The 22,836-nt window shown below is 35.1% G+C and overlaps 1 protein-coding gene across 3 annotated transcripts in view; it reads right to left on the bottom strand.

Annotated features, from left to right (window-relative positions):
- Positions 1 to 22,836, bottom strand: part of HBS1L (HBS1 like translational GTPase) — an 87,155-nt gene that overhangs the window by 16,893 nt on the left and 47,426 nt on the right. For all 3 annotated transcript variants that reach the window (XM_006059276.4, XM_025294500.3, XM_044924204.1), the window contains 6 exons: positions 14,167 to 14,275; positions 7,287 to 7,549; positions 6,664 to 6,829; positions 3,511 to 3,628; positions 2,449 to 2,595; positions 527 to 601 (listed from right to left, as the gene is read on the bottom strand). In XM_006059276.4, the coding sequence (XP_006059338.1) occupies positions 527 to 601; positions 2,449 to 2,595; positions 3,511 to 3,628; positions 6,664 to 6,829; positions 7,287 to 7,549; positions 14,167 to 14,275 (878 nt within the window). The remainder of the gene's footprint in view (positions 1 to 526; positions 602 to 2,448; positions 2,596 to 3,510; positions 3,629 to 6,663; positions 6,830 to 7,286; positions 7,550 to 14,166; positions 14,276 to 22,836) is intronic.

Genomic DNA, 22,836 nt, shown 5'->3' with positions numbered 1-22,836 from the left:
TCCCAATACAACATTATTTTTAAAAAGCTAAAAGGTTCACTATCACCATAACTGTACCAAGTATGCAAAAGTAACAATGTACTTTTCAAAAAGTAACTTAAATCATAGAACTACTGCCCTGATGTTATCTGTTCCAACATTTTCCAACCTTTTTTATTTTGTGGGAAACTTACAAGTCTGTTCCAAAACACTCAAGCATTTTTACCTAGTAACATAGGTATATTTCATACTTTTGCTGGAGAAATTTCTCTCTACTAGTTTCTATACTCCTTGGTAATCTCCCTAAATCTATACATTTAGTAAGTGGAGAAAAAGTCTTCTACTTATACTAAATCCAAGCCAATTTATGCAATTTTCTAAAACAAAGTAATCCAAAGAACATAAGATACATTTAAGACCAGGAAGAAATAAAAACAAAAAGAATTAAACATACTGAACAAGACAAGAATACCAAAGTAGCTTTTTCTCTCATATCAGTAAGATGAGACTTAAGAAAAGTAACCAAATAAATTTAAAACGATCTTACCTTAAAACCTGCTTGCTTAAGAAAGTGCCCAAGTTTTCCAGTAATCTCTTGAAACCTTTCTTGTTGCCAATTAACCTGACAAAGATCCAATTTATTTTTAAAACTGTGCTTAAGACCATGCTATATATAAAAAATTTTAATTTCTGAAATAAAATATAAATTAAGACTATGAAATATAATTATAAAATCTATGAAAATATGAAATCTATTTAAAATTAAAGCTCAGAATGTCAGATCTCACTATTAAAATGATCTAAAAGTAGCTTTTCCTACAACAGAAAGCCTGGAAACAAACACCAAAACATAGAATTTTTTGTGTATGCTAATTTTGTTTTTGTTTTTCAGTTGCTAAGTCATGTCCAACTCTGCAACCTATGGACTGGAGCCCAACAGGCTCCTATGTCCATGAGATATTCTAGGCAAGAATACTGGAGTGGGCTGCCTCTAAAAGTAAATTCAAAAGTGAGGAGAAAAAGTGAGATATTTATTAAATTTGTGCTTGGACCAACTGAAATAAGATAAAATTACTGACACCTACTCAAGTCAACTAGACTTCTTAGTATATGTAATGTTCATATGTGATATGAATTCTAGATAACTATTCCCATGCTACAGTATTCAGGGGTAAATGTAAAAATGACTGTAACTTGTAAGTTACATAGAAAGTCATGTCAAAATAAGATGGATTAATGGATAGATACAGGGGTAGACAGACAAAAATGAGATCAAGCAAGGCGAAGAATACTATGTAGGAGGTATAATTTGGGTGTCTACTGTAAAATTCTTCCATCTTTGCTTTATGTCTGAATATTTTCATACTAAAATGTTGGGGGGAAAATAAAAGGTATATGTAATCATGATACCATAAAAGAACCATGTAGAAAATTTAGGTGAATATGTATTTGATCCCAGGATAAGAAAATACCTAAGCATAAAGAAAGAAGTTAAAAGGAAATGATGTCTTTATTTTGCTTACAAATTACTCAGTTTTAAAACTTAAAAAAATCAAATTATATAAATTCAAAAAAATACAAGTGATATATAAATACACAAAGAATGTGCGTTCATGTGTGTGTGCTAAGTCACTTCAGTCATATCCAACTTTTTGCAACCATGAGGATTGTAGCCTGCCACGCTCCTCTGTCCAAGGGATTCCCCAGGAAAGAAAACTGGAGTGGGCTGCCATGCCCTCTTCCAGGGGATCTTCCAGACCCAGGGATCAAACTCACATCTCCTATGTCTCCTGCATGGACAGGCGGGTTCTTTAGTACTAGTGCCACCTGGGAACCCCTTCTGATCATGTACAGCAAGACTTAAAAAACATATATATCCTTAGGCCTAGAAATTTCCACAGAATAAACTATTTCTAAATACCTGCACAAAACTGAAAATATTCAAAAGTAGGGGGCTGTTGAATAAAGTATATCTTCAAAATATACTAGAATAAAGCTGTAAAAACCTCTTTACATAAAAATTATTAGTTACTTAGAAATAAAAACAAGAATATTGCCAATTTTTTGAAAAAAGTAAATAATGAAGCAGATGAGAACCCAATGTTATAAAGAAAAAGATTTTTATGTGCAAAAATAAACTGAATGGAAGTACAAAATGAAAAGTTAAAAATCTGCAGGAGGGGGAGGCTGGAAATATAGTTTATTTCAAGTTTTCCTCATACCAGAATAAATAAGAATTTTTATAACTAAAAATGATTTTAAGATTTATAAGTTAATTCTGAAAGTAAAAATTTATCTTCTTGCTTAATACTACTAATACCTCATTTAACATCAGCATCATGTATTTATTCTTTAAAATATGACAACTGGGCTAAGAAAATGTATACTAGTCACATCTGAGGTCATCAATATGGCAGAACATCATCTTAATCAGCATCTAAAATGAATACTCAAATAGCTTTTAAATACCTGATCCATTTTATTGACTGCAACTGCGAGTTGGGTCACTCCAAGAGAACGAACCAAGAGTCCATGCTCTCGTGTTTGTCCCCCAGTCTCAAATCCAGCTTCAAACTCTCCCCTGCTGGCATCTACAACTAAAACAGCTACATCTGCCTAAAAAATGAAAAAAAAAAAAAAAAAATCTAAGCTAGAAACAATGTCACAGCATTTTAATTCAAAGGACAGACTACTGAAGTAATTATGTAGGTCAGATTTTAAAGGAAGACTCTAACTTGACACCAAACACAAGCAAATCAAAGGAGTCACACGGATGGATTAAAATTTTAAATAGAAGAAAGTACTAGCATGTGGTCAAAAAAATAATGACATAAAGAACAAAACCTTCCCGTATTTGATTACATAACAATTATGATAACTGGGCAAAGGAAGAAAAACATAAAGTTAAAACCTAAGTAAACAGGGACAAATAATTGTGTTATGAACTCTCCATATTTTCTAATCATCATCTATTATAGAAGAAATCAATGTTCCATATGTCTAATGCTATTTTCATTGTTTTAAATACTTAAAGTTATTATCTTTGAATTTTTTTTTCAGTATCCTTATTAAGAATCACGTACATTTACAAACTACAATTGTTTTCTTAATCCCATTAAGACGACAGGGGGAAAACTCCCAAGGTTCCCTATTTCTGTATAAATAAGCTCTTTAAAAAGATACAGGACTCGAATACGAATATAAATGTAACAAAAATGCTTATGTTGAAATATTCACTCCAATTTATTAATAAATGAAATACAAAGCTATGCCTTATCAAGCCCCTACCATTATTTTTACTAAAGAAACTCGTGGCTTTTATACATTTGCTACTTTGTAATAAATTAGAATTCTAAGGTTTTATAAAGTACCAATAAATAGACAATGAAAAATATAGTATTTCTCTATTTTTTTAAATTTTTTACAAGGCTAGAACTTTAGTATTTTAAGTTATAATCCTAGAATTATAACCTCAGCATCAGGAAATTTTATTTACATTCACTGTACTTTGGTTAAGGAAATATCTGGTACCTGGGCTGCTCCTGTAATCATATTTGGAATGAAATCCTTATGGCCTGGAGCATCCATTAATGTAATAACTTTGGTTTTGGTCTCAAACTTTGTCATACCAACATCCATTGTTACCCCCCTTAAAGAAAACATAAAATGGTTAGAACAACTATAGAAATAATCAAGTTTTAGAGATTAAGTTATTTAATAATATAGGAAAAATAACAGTCTAAATTCTTAAGTAATAATGAGAATTCTATCATACAGTCTGTTATTTTGAATAATTAGGGTATCTGGAATTTCTGCTGGTATGGCTTCAAAACAAGGTTGTGGAACAACAAAAGCTTAATCAAAATGATTGATGTTTCCCATTTTCTTTCTTCTTTTTTTTCAGTAAGAAGCAGTATAAATTGCGAAGGAAGAAAGAAATACAGGGACATCTCTGGACTGGGAAACAAATACTGCACAGGAAAAAAGATAAAAATGAAGAATGAGGTACTATCAAGAGGAACTTTTCCTTATCTTCTTACATTTATGTTTCATTAATTATAGAAATAAACTTGTGAAACTTTCATTTGCAAGGCTGGTGAGCATGTTACACATATATCAAACGAGACATAACAAAGGAGATGCACAATTTCTTAAAAATTGAGAGACGAAGAGCAGAGGTTTTGCATCCCATGTAATCTTCTTGGGAGTCCAACGCAGTACTCTTCTTAGCCACAAAAACAGAGTTAGACTATAAGAAAGTCCAGGAGTGTCTACAAAAGTAGCAAGTCTTTCTAAACTTTAGGAGTTTAGAAAGTGAAATCAAGTGGGCAATAAATTAGGTAATTACTCATCCTGGTTTGCCCTGAACATTCCAGAATAAGGAATGAGCACTCTTTTACTACCAGTATCCCAACAATTATGCTGGTAAATTACATGTTCATCTTAGCAGTAAGGTAACAGTGGGTCTCCTCAGTCACATTATTCTAGTTTAATCTGAAACCATGGGCCATTTAAGCTTGTAAAAACGATACTTAATTCTCTTTAATAATCCCCAAATAATTATCTGAGAATAGTGATGAACCAAGACTGAGCCTAAGCTCCTCCTTGGATCGGTTTGACCGTACGCTTTGGACCTATCTTTACTCTGCATGTGTAACCAAAAAAATATGAAAATGTCACTCAGGCTACTAATTTCTGTTCAACACATGAGCAGAACAGAGGATTTACAAGCATTTAACATGGTGGGATATGCAATTCACTGCATTTTCAAAATGTTACTAAGGAATATAGTGGTAAGTTAAAACTCCCATTATGTATATGGAAGCTTCTACGATCTACAGGAGGAAGGAATGTTCTAAATATTTTAGCATGCTGAGCAACAGAGAACTACCAGTAGCAAAAGTATAACAGCCAGCCAGCAGGTTTATTATTTAAAAACATTAAAATTATTAATTATTCTAAGAAAGAGAAAAATTATTACCTCAATTGTCTGCTCAACTCACATATGAAATAAATTAAAACAAGCCACTTCTCACTTAAATGATACAATTCTCAATCTCTCTACCTAGTTGATAGACGGTATAAAGAAAACTAAAAAGCTATCTATATACTTCAATAATATACTTGATATGCTGACAGGTAAAAATTATTTAGTCTCCTAATGCAGATATCATACAAAATTCCACTGTTTTCCAATATTCATTTTCCAAAAATCTATAACTGTCCAACTACTTTTTCTAAGTTGAAAAACAAGCTTGTCATACCTCAAGAATAAAAAAGACAACAAGAAAAAACAAAACAAAATTCAAACCACTATGATGTAAAATTCTACTTATCAGAAGAGGTAAGGAATATTGTGACCAGCTTTATTGAAAAATATCTTATATATTATAATGTAGATTACCCAATACTCCAAGAAAATAAACACACATATTTTTAATACTTTCTAATCATATTCAAAATGAAGACATCACAGGACACGGAGTAATTTCTTAGTTGATTTATGACTTTCAGAAGGCTGTAGAATATTAGTGTGAGATGGTAGGTATAATTGCCATTTCACTTAATTATAAGGTATCCTCTTTCTTTCCAGACAAAGGTGCCACTGGGTCCCTCATCCTTAACAGTTCTAACATGAAATATATTACCACTCTAAAAAGACTTCAAAAGAAATACTTTGATCAGAGGGATATGAGTGGCCATATTCTCCTAGAATCATCCCAAAGTTAGCATTAAACACAGTTACACATTCAGCAGCAATCCACTGGATTAGATGTGCATAGCAGGCGATAGGTTTAACTAATTGTTTGTTGACTGTGTCTCATAAAAACATAGTAAGAAAGTATAAAGATGAATTAAATCTTGTAATTGAATTTACTAGTCATTTTGATTTCAGACAGAAGATAGTATTCTACAAAAATTTACTTTTCCTTTATAAACTGATTTTATAATAACTCTGCTGCTGCTGCTGCTGCTGCTACTAAGTCACTTCAGTCATGTCCAACTCTGTGTGACCCCAGAGACGGCAGCCCACCAGGCTCCCCCATCTCTGGGGTTCTCCAGGCAAGAACACTGGAGTGAGTTGCCATTTCTTTCTCCAATGCATGAAAGTGAAAAGTCAAATGAAGTCGCTCAGTCGTGTCCAACTCCTAGCGACCCCATGGACTTCAGCCTACCAGGCTCCTCCGTCCATGGGATTTTCCAAGCAACAGTACTGGTGTGGGGTGCCATTGCCTTCTGCAGTAATAACTCTACATATATATAAAGAATATATATATATATATAACACTATATATATTAATTTTAAATTAAGAGTCTTTCTCATAATGTTAATTCAAAATCAAGACAATTGACATATACTCAGGGAAGTAACAAGCAAAACCTCTCCCACAGAATAATTAACTAAGAGATTTTACTGCCTTTTGCTGTGTATATATGTTTTTCTTTCAGTTTCTTTTAATAAACATACTTTTAAACTATTTCCATAGAATTTAAAGGAGTAAAACATTGTATGTAGATTACAACCAAAACTACAATAAAAATATTTCCCTGATAACTGAAAGTTTTCTAAAAATAGTGTCTAAAATATTTCATGATTTGTTTCATGCATATTCAACACATATTACACAATTATTTAAAGACTATATACAATTTCAGAATGAAAATTTTATATATAATGACTACCTTTCCCTTTCTTCGCCGGTCTCATCCAAGACCCATGCATATGCAAACGAAGCTTTGCCAGCCTTTTTAGACTCTTGTTCATACTTATGCATAGTTCTTTTGTTTACGTCACCCAGAAGATAAAGCAAATGTCCCATCAGAGTACTTTTCCCAGCATCAACGTGACCTAAGGAAAATTGATTCAAGATTTAATACTAGGTACATTTTCCAGATGTTGTTCACATTGAGGCATAGCATGAATTTGTAATTCAATAGTTTAGAGCAATAAACACCAATTTTTATTAAATAATAGTTTGCCAAGTAAGTTGTTAAAATGGAAAAAAGAGCATATCTCTTTAGAAGGGAGAAAGTTTCCTTGATTTCTGGAAATCAAAATGATCAACAAGACATGCCATTTTCCAATATTCACAAAATGAAAAGGCCACAACAAAGTCTAAAGACCTCTTTGGCAACTTGGCATTATTTCACCCCAAGTGACCCTGACAACTCAACGTTATGGTACAATGCCCTCTTGCTTCATGTCTATTTACACCTACACAGAAATTCAGAGTGGAGTGTATTCCCACGCTGCCATGAGACAATTATTGGGCTGACTGACAATCCAGAAGAACAAAAGGCATTACCAATGACCACTAGGTTGAGGAGCTGCTTTCCTCCTTGCCGCTTCTCCAGTTCCGCTTTGATATCTATTTGTTGCCTCAGCTTGCCAGACTTTTTCACTGGTGTTGGTGTTGAACTCTGCTCTTCTGATGCTTGAATGGTGTGGGATGGAAGAGCTGATTTAGAAGCACTCTCAAGTACATCAGAAGAAACAAGGCTGGTATCTTCACTAGAATGTCCTTTTTGAGGTGTATGGAAACTATGACCATTTTCTTCAGCAGTTACTCTACAGAAGGCAGAGACAGGAATAAAAAATATTTAAACCAAGTCTGGCAACCACCCTGAAGAGCTGCTGCTTTCCCAGAGGTGCTAGGATATTTCTTGGGAGTGCTGGCAGAGAATCTAAGTAGTGAAGTCACACGCCAACACAGAGAATAATCCGAGATCAAGCCCTGAGCCTTTGGAGTGCGAGCACTGATTCCAAGACCCTAGACTACCAGAGAACTAACCCTAAGGAGTATCAAATAGTGAGAACCCACAAAAAGGAAACCACTTGAATACAAGACCTGGCATCCCCCAACCATCAGTAGCACCTTGAAATCATTCCCCCTAAGATCAGGAACAAGACAAAGGTGTCCACTTTTGCCACTATTATTCAACATAGTTCTGAAAGTCCTAGCTATAGCAATCAGAGAAGAAAAAGAAATAAAAGGAATCCAGGTTGAAAAATAAGAAGTAAAGCTCTCACTGTTTGCAGATGACATGATACTGTACATGGAAAACCCTAAAGATAGTATCAGAAAATTACTAGAGCTAATCAGTGAATTTAGCAAAGTTGCAGGATACAAAATCAATACACAGAAATCACTTGCATTTCTATATACTAACAATGAAAATTCAGAAAGAGAAACTAAGGAATCAATCCCATTAATCACTGCAACAAAAATAATTAAATATCTAGGAATAAACTTACCTAAGGAGACAAAAGAACTGTATACAGAAAATTATAAGACACTGATGAAAGAAATCAAAGATGACATAATCAAATGGAGAGATATTCCATGTTCCTGGGTAGGAATAATCAATATTGTGAAAATGACTATACTACCAAATGCAATCTACAGATTCAATGCAATCCCTGTCAAATTACCAGTGGCATTTTTCACAGAACTAGAACTAAAAACTTCACAATTCATATGAAAATACAAAAGACCCCAAACAGCCAAAGCAGTCTTGAGAAAGAAGAATGGAGCTGGAGAAACCAACCTTCCTGACTTCAGATTATCCTACGAAGCTACAGTCATCAAGACAGCATGCTACTGGCACAAAAACAGAAATATTGACCAATGAAACAAGATAGAAAGCACAGAAATAAACCCAGGCACCTATGGGTACCTTATTTTTGGGGCAAAGACAGCCTCTTCAATAAATGGTGCTGGGAAAACTGGACAGCAACATGTAAAAGAATGAAATTAGAACACTTCCTAACACCATACACAAAGATAAACTCAAAATGGATGAAAGACCTACATGTAAGACCAGAAACTATAAAACTCTTAAGAGAAAAACATAAGCAGAACACTCGATGACACAAATCAAAGTAAGATCCTCTATGACCCACCTCCTAGAGTAACGGAAATAAAAACAAAAGTAAACAAGTGGGACCTGATTAAACTTAAAAGCTTTTGCACAGCAAAGGAAACTATAAGCAAGGTGAAAAGACAACCCTCGGAATGGGAGAAAACAGCAAATGAAACAACTGACAAGGGATTCATTTCCAAAATATACAAGTAGCTCATATAACTCAATGTCAGAAAAACAAACAACCCAATCAAAAAGTGGGAAAAAGACCTAAACAGACATTTCTCCAAAGAAGACATACAAATGGCTAACAAACACATGAAAAGATACTCAACATCGCTCATTATTAGAAAAATGCAAATCAAAACCACAATGAGATATCACCTCACACTGGTCAGAATGGCCATCATCAAAAAGTCTACAAACAATCAGTGCTGGGGAGGGTGTGGAGAAAAGGGAATGCTCTTGCACTGTTGAGAATGTAAACTGATACAGCCACTATGGAAGGTGGTGTGGAGATTCCTTAAAAAACTAGAAATAAAACCACCGTATGACCCAGCAATCCCACTCCTAGGCACATACCCTGAGGAAACCAGGGTTGAAAAAGACACATGTATCCCAATGTTCATTGCAGCACTATTTACAATAGTTAGAAGATGGAAGCAATCCAGATGTCTACTGACAGATGAATGGATAAAGAAGTTGTGGTACACAATGTAATATTACTCAGCCATAAAAAAAGAACACATCTGAGTCAGTTCTGATGAGGTGGATGACCCTAGAACCTGTTATACAGAGTGAAGTGAGTCAGAAAGAAAGATAAATATCATATTCTAATGCACATATATGGAATCTAGAAAAATGGTACTCAAGAATTTATTTACAGGGCAGCAATGGAGAAACAGACATAGAGAACAGACTTATGGACATGGGGAGAGGGGAGCAGAGGGTGAGATGTATGTAAATAGTAACATGGAAACTTACATTACCATATGTGAAATAGAGAGCCAACGGGAATTTGCTGTATGGCTCAGAAAACTCAAACGGGGGCTGCTTCAACCTAGAGGGGTAGGACGGGGAGGGAGATGGGAGGGAGGTTCAAAAGCGAGGGGATCTATATATGTATACCTATGACTGATTCATGTTGAGGTTTGACAGAAAACAACAAAATTCTGTAAAGCAATTATCCTTCAGTAAAAAAATAAATTATAAAAAAAAGAATATTTAAACCAATTTGACTGACATCCTGTAATGTCAGAAGGGCAGAGACATCTCTTTACATTCTTACATCTGCAGACCAAAAAATGATCTCTGCTAAGTGGCTAGAGTCTGTTAAGGTGGAAATGATAAGCAGTTAGGCCCAAACCACACAAATACAGACTTAGAAGATTCCAGGAGAAAAACAGACTGCTAAAAACTAAGATAAGAAGAAAATATCCCATAAAGTAACTGAAACTCAATGTCTAAACCCATAGCTTAGCCATACAGTCCTATCAAAACAGGTGGCATAAAGGAGATATTTTGTAAAAATTGGTACCAAATGTGTTCCAGCAGATAAATTCATAAAAAAAAACAACAATAGCTTTATCAGTTTTTAATCCCTAACTCATTCTTCCAACAGCACAGAGACACAATCTTTTTTTGCTCAAACACTGTCCTTAAAGGAAGAATCTCTAAATGTCTACATTTTTATTACTTTTGGCAAAGGAGTTTTAATTCATTAATTCAATAAATACTTGATTCACTAAAAACTGTAACATACACTAGTCACTGCTGCTGAGAAGAAAAGATATAGAAATGAAAAAGTTATCAATTGATCCCAAAAGTTTACAATCTAGTGAGGAACTCAGATATGTAAAACAGAAATAAGACCATCTGGCTTTTTTCCTCCTTGACAATGACAGTGCCTCCAAAAGTAAACACTGATCTTACTTAGTTCTTCATTAGCTCTTTGACTGTGCTCCATGGAAATCATACCAGTGCTATCCTGTGGATAGCTATGAAAGATGTAATGTAATCAAACAGACTATGATGTGCCTTACCTTTCCTTCAATGACACAAATAAACAGACTTAGGACAAAGAACAGGTTATTGCAAGTTATTAGAATGGACTTTCCTGGTGACTCAGATGGTAAAGCGTCTGTCTACAATGCAGGAGACCCGGGTTCGATCCCTGGGTTGGGAAAATCCCCTGGAGAAGGAAATGGCAATCCACTCCAGTACTATTGCCTGGAAAATCCCATGGACAGAGGAGCCTGGTAGGCTACAGTCCATGGGGTCGCAAAGAGTCAGAATGAAACCAATTATACCCATCTTAATGTGGAGGTGGCAGAAAAGAATTACATATAGAAAGAAGTTTACAAACATCACTTAAGGATTGTAGTGTGATGAAGATGTGTACGAACAGTAAATCTCTTTTCTTCCTGCCCAGAGTAACAAAAACAGATTCACTGTTCTCTCTCTTGGTATTTTTTAAATGCTCAACACTGACTCTCATCCTTCGCCTCAGGAAAGAATCACATTAGTTATATTTTCAACTTTATTATAAGCCTCTTATCCATTCCTGTTTTATTTTGCTTTAGCAAATCTCCACTAACCACCTTGAGCACTCACTGCTTAGACAGATTGGCTTCATTTCAAACTACAGGGAAAAAATTTAAGTATGTGGAAACCGTTTCCACTCTTAAAAGAGTCCAACAAACCAAGCTAAGTAAATCGAATTTAAACTGAAATTTTCAAACATTTATTTGAATGTCCACAATTAGTTCTCAAAAACAAAAACATGACAACTCTGTATTTAGAGGAGTAAAGAAAAACAACAAACCCTACAAATTACAGTCAAAGTATTCAAACAGAATAACAGAATAACTAGTCATAGACTCTAGTTCTGATCAGACCTGGGAAAAAATCACAATCTCTGGCTTCAGATCTTTCTGTTTTTAGTGAGGCTTTTCTTCAAAGGAAAACTCATGGTAACTTCAACACAGAAAACAGACAAAAGCACAACAGCTATGACTGACACAGTGGGCTGAGGGCTGAAGTTGGGCTCACCCACAAATTAGGCAGCCCTATTCAGGATAGGAAGAGCAACACAAAACACGGTCTGTCTTGATTATTTCATTTACAGTTCAGTAACATGGAAGATTTGCTTTTCTCTAACTTTCACAACATTCTCTTCAAGTAAATTTTAGAAAAACTGCATTTTAATTCACTAACCCGTGCAGTGTTAGAGGAAAGGGCCAAAGTAGTTAGAAAAGCATTCTAGGTAAGTCGGTCCTTAGTAAAAACTTCTGCATATTATAAAGTAAAAGTTAATGTATTAAGATTTTGAAAAATCTCTTAAGATGAGGTAAAGTAACTTTACAAGTTCAGAGCTATAATTACTGACTGAAAGAAAGAAAATATGGAAGAATAAGTTTGTGAATATTTTTTCAGGTGCTTTATCATATAATTGTGCAACCGTATCTATTACTATAAAATGACTGGTCTGCTTTTTTAAACCATCTTTCCAAAATTGGGAATATTTCCACATGTATTGAGAGGCTTCATGTTTCTTTGCAAGTTCTTTAAATGATACTGGAAAGTTAATAATTTAGATTGAAGAGGTTAACCACAGAGTTATTTGTTCTCTACGCAATGTTCTAATGATTTTTACTTAATTTTATTTCTCTGTGCTTTCTTGAGACAAAAACAACAGCCTAAGTATTATCCTTATTATAAATTTCCCCAAAACCCTAAAAAAAGTATTTGATGTAAATATAGCTTGGTACCTGAGCAGTATTTATGCATTTCTGAGTACTTTCCATCTGTACCTGTAGGCCTTTCACTTTCTGATGACTTCTCCTACAGAGCCACATCAAAATACCGGCTCACAGGTCTGCCTTTTACTATTTACAGGTGTTTTTTTTTTTTTTTAATGTATTTTCCCAAGGACTCTGACCAATAAATATTTAAACAACTATTCTATGAAAAGAAAATAATGATTAACATTAATGGTCCCTGTCCTCATGAAGCATATAGTCTTATAAATTCTGAAAAGCATTATACTTATAAAGCATAAAGGTAGTATTCTAAGAATTACTACCTGAATTAAGCATTTTTTCTTGATCATTAATTACTATATTAATAATTTCAATTAACAATAATTTAATAATTTTAACTAATTATTGAGTATTACTGTTATAAATACTCACAAACATAACTATGTATTTACTTCTAATATATAGTACCCCATGGGCTGTAATATATAGACAAATATACACAGACAAGTCTAGAATCAAGCCCATTTTCTCATTCTCTTTTCTTTGTACTAGGCTCATTTGCATGTTGCTTTCTAAGCCTCTAAAACCTTTTGCATAAGATTTTAAAATCCTTAGAACAAGGAATTGCATATTCTATTTATTTTTTCCTTGCTCAATGGAAATAATTCCATAATAGGATTAAATGGCACTTAAGACAGGAGAATAAAAAGGTATTTATGATTCTGACAACCCAAATATTTTATTTATAAAATAAAAAATAAAAATAAATAAAATGAACAAAATAATCATTAACATTCGTCCCAACACTCATGAATATTTCTATTAATTTACATAAAGAAATGCTATAAAGGAGAAAATAATGGGTGCTGAGTTTGTATTTCCTGAAATTGAAAAAAATATATATTGTTTATATTTGATAAGTGCTTCTTGTCTAACTAGTAGACAAAATATATATAATTAAAGTTATGACTCTGCTGTTATGTCTCAAGTAACCCACTTTCCTCATCTATAGAAACTCTTGACAGAATTCTAAAGATTGTGAAAAGAAAGAATAAATGAGTAATACCTACATATGACTTATTATTGTTTCTCATTAGATATCTGCGAGTCTAGGAATGCTTTATTTTATATTTTGTCTTTGTTATACCGATCCATGTTATTCAGTATCAAAGTCTAAAAGAGTTTAACGATAATAGTAAAAAATTTTAATTAATGATTGCATGATTCACCAGCTACATTTAATTCCCAAACACTGCTTGTTTATGCCATCTAGTGGCATAAGGATGCCCTACCTCACAGTGCTAGATTTCACAAAATCATAGGCTTTTTACATTAAAGCAGCTATAATTTGTATGAGGAAATTGACAATGAGGTAGATTAACATACATAGATGAGTTCACAATCAAGCCTAATTTCTCATCCCCTTTTCTTTGCATTATGCCATACTGAGGACCTATTGTACTTCAATGATTATATTATGCAAAATTGAAATAGATTCTTATAGTCTAACAAGGAGACAATACTTATTTCAAAAAAAAGGAGGAAGGGTTAAAAACGTTACCTGGGCACTTCAAATCCCATAGTTTGCTTCTTTCCAGATACAGTCATCTTAGTAACTTTTGGCACAATTTCAGATTCACTTTGAGATGACTGGGAATCTATTGATTTTCCTAATTAAAGAGTAAAATATAAAAAGCTCATTAATTCAAGTTGATTCCTAGAAACATTTATTGTATATTAAATACGTATTATGACAATTTTCACAGAATCACATCTTTAAACATATTTTTTTCCCTCTAAAAAAATTCAGTGAAATATTAAAATACTGAAAGAAATTCTTCTGTCACCCTGTTCTGGGAAATCCCCTCTTGTCAGGACTCTTCTACGCTTAACCCTCCACCAAATCTCTTCCTAATTTTGAACTGACTCTTAAGTTTCAATATTAAGAGGTCACAAGGTGGTTTCTGCACTGAGCCTCGTTCTGACATTATACCTAGACCATCTCTTTCTCTCTCCTACCACGCCCTTTCACAATACTAAAATTGTTCAGTCAGTTAGCAGATGGTTAAACTATTTTTAATCATGATACCTACAAACTGATGAGCAAGTTGAGAGTCTGCTGAATTGTACTAGACACTGCATATATTTTACTTGGTCATAATACTAGACTTAGTAAGATACTTGATTTGTTGTTCAGTCACTCAGTCGTGTCTGACTCTTTGCGACCCCATGGACTGCAGCAAGCAAGTACAGATACTTGATATCTATATAGAATATGGGGGAAGAGGTCAAAATTGAAAAATTAAGAACATGAAGGAAGATAAAATTATGAGCTAGGTCAAAGTAAGACTTTTATGCATCTGAACTTTTAAATATATATATATATTTAATTCATGGAATTCTTTAGAATGAACTTTTGTTATTTTCAGTAAGAGGACCGTCAGGACTTTGTCCACATAAAACTATAGAAACTGCACTGCTGCACGGTAAGTGTATATACATAAATTATGTTTAAAAGTTGGAAAAGGTAAATTAATGTATATAATTCATTCAAAACATTTGTTATCTACCTACTGTATGCCAAGCATTATGCTAGACATATAATGTTGAACAAAAGCAGACACAATCCTTGTACTGAGAAAGCTTATAGTCTAGTGGAGAAAATGTACCAACTGATCACAAAAATATAAGTAAAATTAAAACTGTCACTAGTGTTATAATCCATATATGATTTCGTGACAAGGCACATGAAAACAAGAGTTAAGATGCAAAAAAAAATGTATAGGAATAAACTACAAAGAAGAGCATTTCAAACAGAGAGAGCAGCTTATATATAAAGGCCCTACTGTAGGAGGCACCATGGCCTTCAGAGAGTGAGAGTAGAGGGGAGAGGGAGCAGAGTAAAATGAAGCTGAAGAAGGAGGCAATGGTCAGGCAATGCAGGGCCTTTAAGTCACAGCAAAGATCCCAATGTTCGTTCTAACACAACTGGAAGCCCAGAAAATGATGTAAGAACGTGAGGGGGAAGGGAAATAGAGGAAAAGATAAATGGTCGCTCTCAAAGAAGTCTGGGCTGGAGTATATATTTGTGACTCATCAGCACATAATTAGTTGCTGAAGGCACTGACAAGTGAGATTACCACAGCAGAGAATACTGAGGAAGAAAACAAGTGGTCTGAGGACAAAGCCGTGGAAGAAATGCAACTTTTAATCATTGAAACAGAGGACAGTAAGAAAGAGGAAGGACAAGGCCTGCAAAAAGATGACAGAGGAAGGCTGGGGGAGAATGGTGCCCAAAGCTAAGGGGATTTGGCATCACCAGAGTCTGAGGCTGCTGTTCAATCAAGTGAGACGAATGAAAACATTCACTAGTGACGCAAGCCCTTTAGATAAAGGTCATTAGTAGAGTTAGCAAGAATCATTTGAGAGACATGAGGGGAGGAAATGTTAGAATGAGTTAAAAAGAAAATGAAGGTAAGAAAACAGAAGTAGCTGCAAGTGCATGTCCACTATCTCTCACGCATGATTCCAAAGTCCAAAAGCTCTAAAAAAAAAAAAAAAAAATCAAGTGTTTTTTTTTGTGTTTTTTTTTTTTTTAAACTCGTTTGGAAGTAAAACCTGACCTGGACTGAAGTGAAGCTTTTTGCAGCCCTTACTTACTCCACTTAAAGTGAAAAGCCACACATTCCAGTGCAGAAATAACAATGTGATGATCATAGGGTGCTGCCCCAAATCCCATCGGGGTATCACACCACAGGTGTTAATGCTTTCTGAAATCCAAAAACTTCTGATTTCTGAGTCAAATCTGGTCCCAAGGGCTTAGATAAGCAATTGTGTATATATATGGACCAATGACTCTTAAAAAAAATCTGACTGGAAACAGGAGGAATGTGGTAGAATGGTAGCAAAAATGTTATATGGGATCATCTGATGGAGAAAGCAAAGCTGAGAAGGCCTGGTTCAAAGTATCAAGAAGAAAAAAGATCATGTCAGGTGTTTTAGAATTTCTGACAATGCAGAAAGGGATGGGTCATAAAGCACAGGTAGAAACGGAACTAAAATAGGAGAAAGGCACTCTTACTACAATAGAAACCAGACTGGTATGTTGAGAATCCTGAAGATGAAAACTCCTAATAGTTCCTATTTTCTCCATAACATAGCAACTAGTTATCTGGTGAGACTGAGGGTGACTGAGAAAAGTTAAAAGACTAGTGAAGCGAATAAGGCTTTCAATAATTTTTGCACAAAGAATGAGTTGAACACACACCAAAATAGGGGAACTGTTGGACAGTACTGAGATTTACAGTATTTAAAATTGAGATTTGCCCATTTAAGATTTGCAATAATGAATATACAGTGGAATCAATCTGCCTGTCCATATGACTTTTTCTAGCAATGTTCAGTCATTCAGGAAGAGGCACAAAGAAGATACTGACTGCGTCATTCAGAGGTAGGTTTCTACTCAACAGATACAAAAAACAAGCAAAGAAAAAAAGGTGGTTGAATGGCAACAAAAGGGGGGAGTTACTGAAATTATAAATCACGAACTCTAAACTGGATTAAACAACATGATAAAGCAAGAGTGCTGATGCACTGAAAGTTGGGGTCCAAAGGTCAAGACAAGTTCATGACAAGAAATACAACGAAGTGGTTGTGGTCAGAATGGGACACGTGATTTCATGATTTGAGGGGAGATGAAGTTGAAGGGAGGGAATTCATCAGTGAATTTCTGATGGAAGGTGAAGGTCACTGGAAATGAGCTGGTCAAGGAATTGCCAAGTTCAGAGCACTGGACTTGTTTTCCCACGTGGATGCACAAGCTATGATCATGAAGAGCTCAGGGCATAAAAGAAAACTGTAAATCAGCTGCCAAAGTCTTAGTGATCAAGGAACAGTAACTATGACATCGTTCAGGAGATGACATCAATGAAGGCTGGTTAGGGCAAAAGACAGAAGCTTCAAAGGAGCCGGGATTTAAGGGGGGAAAGAGAGTGAAGGAATATGGTTGGAAATGGCAGAAAAGAAAAGAAAGTTGACTTTCTAGACCTTGGAGTTTGAGAGGATATACATGAACACAGGAAAACAGGTTGAGAATTCTGGAGGGGTTTGATTTCCATGATAAAAGAAGTTTCAAAATTCTAGCAAACTTAGAAAGGGGTGAGTGAATTAAAAGGGAGGAAACTGAGAGCATGATGATGATGATGATGGGGGGGCGGGGGGAGGGGGGATGAGGGAGTGGTGTGTGTAGGTGGGGAGAACACTGGATAAACAGGAACAGCAGATTTTGGACTCTGTCAAAATAGAGGAAAAGACTCAGAATACATAAAAATGTCTCAATCCAAGTAAGACAAGGTTAATTCCCACTTCTGCCTTTTTTTTTCCCCTGATTATAAAATACTTATTAAGGTATACTTTAGGGAATACAGTGAATATAAAACTTAAGATAATTAAAACTAATTTTAATACCTTCTATTTTGTGTATAAAAAAATCCCTTGACTCACTCACACATTTAGTACATTAAAATACTTTAATGGTGACTTTTATAAAAATTAGTTGGCTCATAAAACAAAAGGTCTTTAAGCATAAAGAAAAGTCACAATATGAACTCATACTATTTCTGGCTGTGCTTAGTCACTCAGTCATGTCCAACTCTTTGCGACCCCATGGACTGTAGCCTGCCAGACTCTTCTATCCATAGGGATTCTCCAGGTAAGAATACTGGAGTGGGTTTCCATTCCCTCCTCCAGGGGATCTTCCCAACCCAGGGATCAAATCCAGGTCTCCTGCATTGCACATAGATTCTTTACCATCTGAGCTACCAAGACTATTTCTAAGAATGCAGTAAATATTTTTCATTTCTGGGGATTTCTATCTACAGGATATCAAACCTCAAACCAAAGATGCAGTATTTCAAAAATTTGGTTATGTAAATGAAAGTCTTATTTAGGAAAAAAAAAAAAACATGAATCTGAATATCAACCATTAAAGCAATGGTTCATAAACCTTTTTATTTTGGTCAGATACCCTTTGAAAAAGCTAATGAGAATGGGACACTTTTGACAGAAAAATACACAGCACAGAAAATTCTGCATGCTATTTCAGCGGGTTCAGTAATTCCAACCCTAGAACTCTCCCCTTGAGAGAGAACCTTGCTTCCGCCTATTTTGGAAATACGCTAATTCAATTTGATGTTATCCGTAACCGATAAAAGCATATGCTCAATACATTTTCTATTAAGCTGTTATTAACAGCAGTGTGATGTGGTTTCATTTATCCAACCACATTACACAGTTCCCTTCATAACTAGCATCAAGCTGATGACAAGTAAAATTTACTGACACAGGTCAGAAATGAACTAATAACTAAAATAACCAGTCATGGATCAAGAAGAGATACATATATCCATCACATATAAATGTAAAATGTTTACTGTATTCCCTCATCTTCCCCAACCAACTAGAAATTCATTTTCTGTATAACAACCTCAAGAAATTGAGCATTACATTTTCAAAGTCCCAAAATACTGGGAGCATGGAACGAGTCCTGGATGGAAAAAAGGAGCTTGGATTCTGTACTGCTCTGCCACGAATTAAGTGTTGTCTACCTTACAGCTTAAACAGTCTGTTTAATTCCACCAGCTTTAGTCTTCCCATCTACACAATGAAGTAAATTAAAAGGTTTCTAGTTCTGTGAATGCGTCTATTATTCCCAAACCATTAAGATATCCCTTAAATCAAACAGCTCCTTAGGAGGTAAAGAAAAATGTACCACTCCAAAGAAAAATTGTCAAAGTCCTCCCCCAAGTCATGTAAAACCCATGCACCAAATCATGCTCACCAAAAAGAAACATATTCTGAAGATTCATATATTAGTGATTAGTGTTTGGTCTCTAGCAGGATGAAGAACTGACCACCTTTTAGATTTTTTTTTTCAATGAAAATAACAGCTATCCGGTTAATCAAGTCCAACCTGCTTGTTACATAGACCAAAAAAAAAAAAAAAAAAGTCCCCAAAACAAAAACAAGGAACAAAGAAGTTACCACCTTAGTGGCAGGGTCTGTACTTCTTAGTCAGCCCACCTACTTGTCCAGTTCAACTCTATCTCTAAAGCAAAGCCTTCTTCTGTTCCTAGTGGTTACCCCTTGCTGGGCTGCTTCCTCCAGAACTCGACTGCTTCCACTTCCTTCCTTCCTAGTAGATTTTAAGCTACTAAAATCTAAGTAGCAGAACTATTTAGATCTGTCTCTTGAACATGCAATTACCCAGGTCTCTCGACTGAAGACTTTTTTCAATGTATATTCCTTTTGTAAAGGATTCAAAGCTAAATCTCCCTAGCTCTACGCAACTGTAAGACTTGCTAAACTTAATGAAACTTGCCATTTACATATCCACAAGATTTACCCTCTTCTGATTCATTCTTTTGGTCTTTAAAACACAATCAGTATTAGAATACTACACCTCTTTGAGGGTAGGAACGGCCTTATACACCTGTCCACATAGTACCCAGCACATGACACAGTGCTCTGCTCACAACCAGCATTCAAGAAAAAGAGTTTAATGATAAACCCTTGAGGGTTTAAAATTTCAAACCATGAGTTCCTCCCTATTGCTTTTGCAAGTGATCTTAGTTCTCTTCTTCAGGCAATAACCTCAGTTTACTTTCTACCTACCTCTTGCACTTAACACCAGCCACCTCCTAATGCTTAGAGATCTGGGCTCTAGAAGCCATTCTGACTCTTGCTATGTGTGCTCATGTAGGCTCTTCTGCCAGGGGTTGTATATGCTCTTTTACCTTCACAACAACCATGCAAAGTGAGTATAATTATTCCTACTTTAGAGAAACTAAGGTTCAAAACAGTTGCTTTAAAAAAAAAAACAAAAACAGTTGCTTTGTCAAAATTATAGAACCTTGGGCAGTGACACAGCTAGATTAAAAAAAAAGATATGTATCACATGGTGATTAAAGAGCTTATACACTATTCTGAGACAATTATAAAAGCTGTGGAGATTAAGTTGTAGAAACAATAAGCAACAGAATTCTAAGTATGCATCTGAGTAATTAGGAACAACTTAACAAATGAAATGCAATTTGACTGAACCTGGAAAACAACACAAGAAAAGTCATTGTTAAGTGTTAATGGGGCAAAAGTTCTGAAAAAGAATGGGCAGTGACAAAAGACATTTTTAAAGACTATATAACGCTGAAGTTTTGAAGGAAAGAGTTCTTTAAAAAAAAAGATCTTTCATAGATTTATTTTCAAGGGCTATTTTCTCATGCAATAAGTAGAGAGTAAAACAAATAATATTAAATATATTAAATTAGGGAGGATAATTACTGTTTAAAATGGGAAAAGCTAAATTAAGAGGTAAAACAAAAACCATAAAAACATATGTAATAATGATTTCTCCATAAAATATGCTGCCATGTCTCATCTGTTTATAATTCCTTAACTTTCCTCTAGCCATTAATAAGGCATCCTCTTCTTCATTCCTAGGACACTTTAAACTCTATAGGTATCTTCCACCTCGGAGTAATCAATTCTAGTAAGTCTAGCATGGCTAGAAATCTAAGGCTCTGCCACCAGAAAATTCATGAACTTGAGCCTAGACTGAGTCATCAAATACTCCAAAGACTGAGTTTATCCCATGGGCAAAATAAGGATATCACTACCTACACCCTCTGCTGCTGCTGCTACTAAGTCGCTTCAGTCGTGTCCGATTCTGTGCGACCCCATAGACAGTAGCCCACCAGGCTCCCCCATCCCTGGGATTCTCCAGGCAAGAACACTGGAGTGGGTTGCCATTTCCTTCTCCAATGCATGAAAGTGAAAAGGGAAAGTGAAGTCACTCAGTCCTGTTCCGACTCTTCGCGACCCCATGGACTGCAGCCTACCAGGTTCCTCCGTCCATGGGATTTTCCAGGCAAGAGTACTGGAGTGGGTTGCCATTACCTTCTCCCACCTAAACCCCCTACCTGACAACAATTTTGTAATAAATACTGTATTTGTCAAAGCCTACCAACTATTTTAAAATACTGTCAACTATAGAAAATTGTCAGATCTTATTCTTTGGAATTATGTCATCATCGTTCATAGAACATCCTTGCCAGAAAATTTCTACATCAAAAAAAACTGCTGAAATTCGTGGTCAATACATATTTACTGTCAAGTATCTTTAGTTTCACTGGATACTGCTGTACCCATTAACCTCTTTTATTTTTTTAAGTGATTTTAGTCAATTATAAGGTCAGAAAGTGCTGGAATAAACATGTACCTAGTCATAAACAGGAACACAAAAATTATACCTCAACTTGGCTTGAACCTAGTGTGTTTGGTTTTTTTTTTAATTTGCTTAATTGTCTTCCCAGGTGGTGCCATTGGTAAAGAACCCATCTGCCAATGCAGGAGACATAAGAGACCTGGGTTCGATCCCTGAGGTCAGCACGATACCCTGGAGGATTGCATGGCAACTGATTCCAGTATTCTTGCCTAGAGAACCCCATGGACAGAGAAGCCTGAATGGCTACAGTCCATAGGACTGCAAAGAGTCAGAAACAACTGAAGTGACTTAGCACATAACACATACAAGTCAGTCTAAAGAGTACATTAAAAAAAAAAGACATGGTATTACAAAATCCAATGGGACTACTGTGCGGGAAAACATGCTAAGCTAATGTTCACCTGAAAGAGTAATGTGAGAGAATGACCAATAAAATTTTTTAAATTAAAGATAATTATAGTTGACTGGAACTACCAGATATCAATCATAAAGCTGAAATAATTAAAATGTGGTAATGGCACAAAAACAGCCTGATGAATTAGAATAAAGCACCTGCAAATGAACCAATAGGAATATATTTATGTTCGAGATACATAAAAATAAGAATTAAATGTATGGAAAAATACATAGGAATATATAGGTTACAAGGGGCTTCCCTCATGGCTCAGCAGTAGAGAATCCAGTTGCCAATGCAGGAGACACAGGTTCGATCCCTAGGTCAGTAAGATCCCTTGGAGAAGGAAATGGAAACATGCTCCAGCATTTCTGCCTTGAAAAATCCCATGGATAGTGGAGACTGGTAGACTATAGTCCATGGGGTCACAAGTCGGACATGACTTACGTGACTCAATAACAAAAATACAGGTTATACACAGTCCTCTAAAAAAGTAGGAATTTAACATATGCAAAGAAATGTTTCAAATCATCAGGAAAAGAATGGGTTATATCCAA

Source organism: Bubalus bubalis, chromosome 10, assembly GCF_019923935.1.
Source record: "Bubalus bubalis isolate 160015118507 breed Murrah chromosome 10, NDDB_SH_1, whole genome shotgun sequence".
NCBI lineage: Eukaryota > Metazoa > Chordata > Mammalia > Artiodactyla > Bovidae > Bubalus > Bubalus bubalis.
The sequence above is the reverse complement of the archived record's forward strand: the minus strand, read 5'-3'. Positions and strand labels throughout refer to the sequence as shown.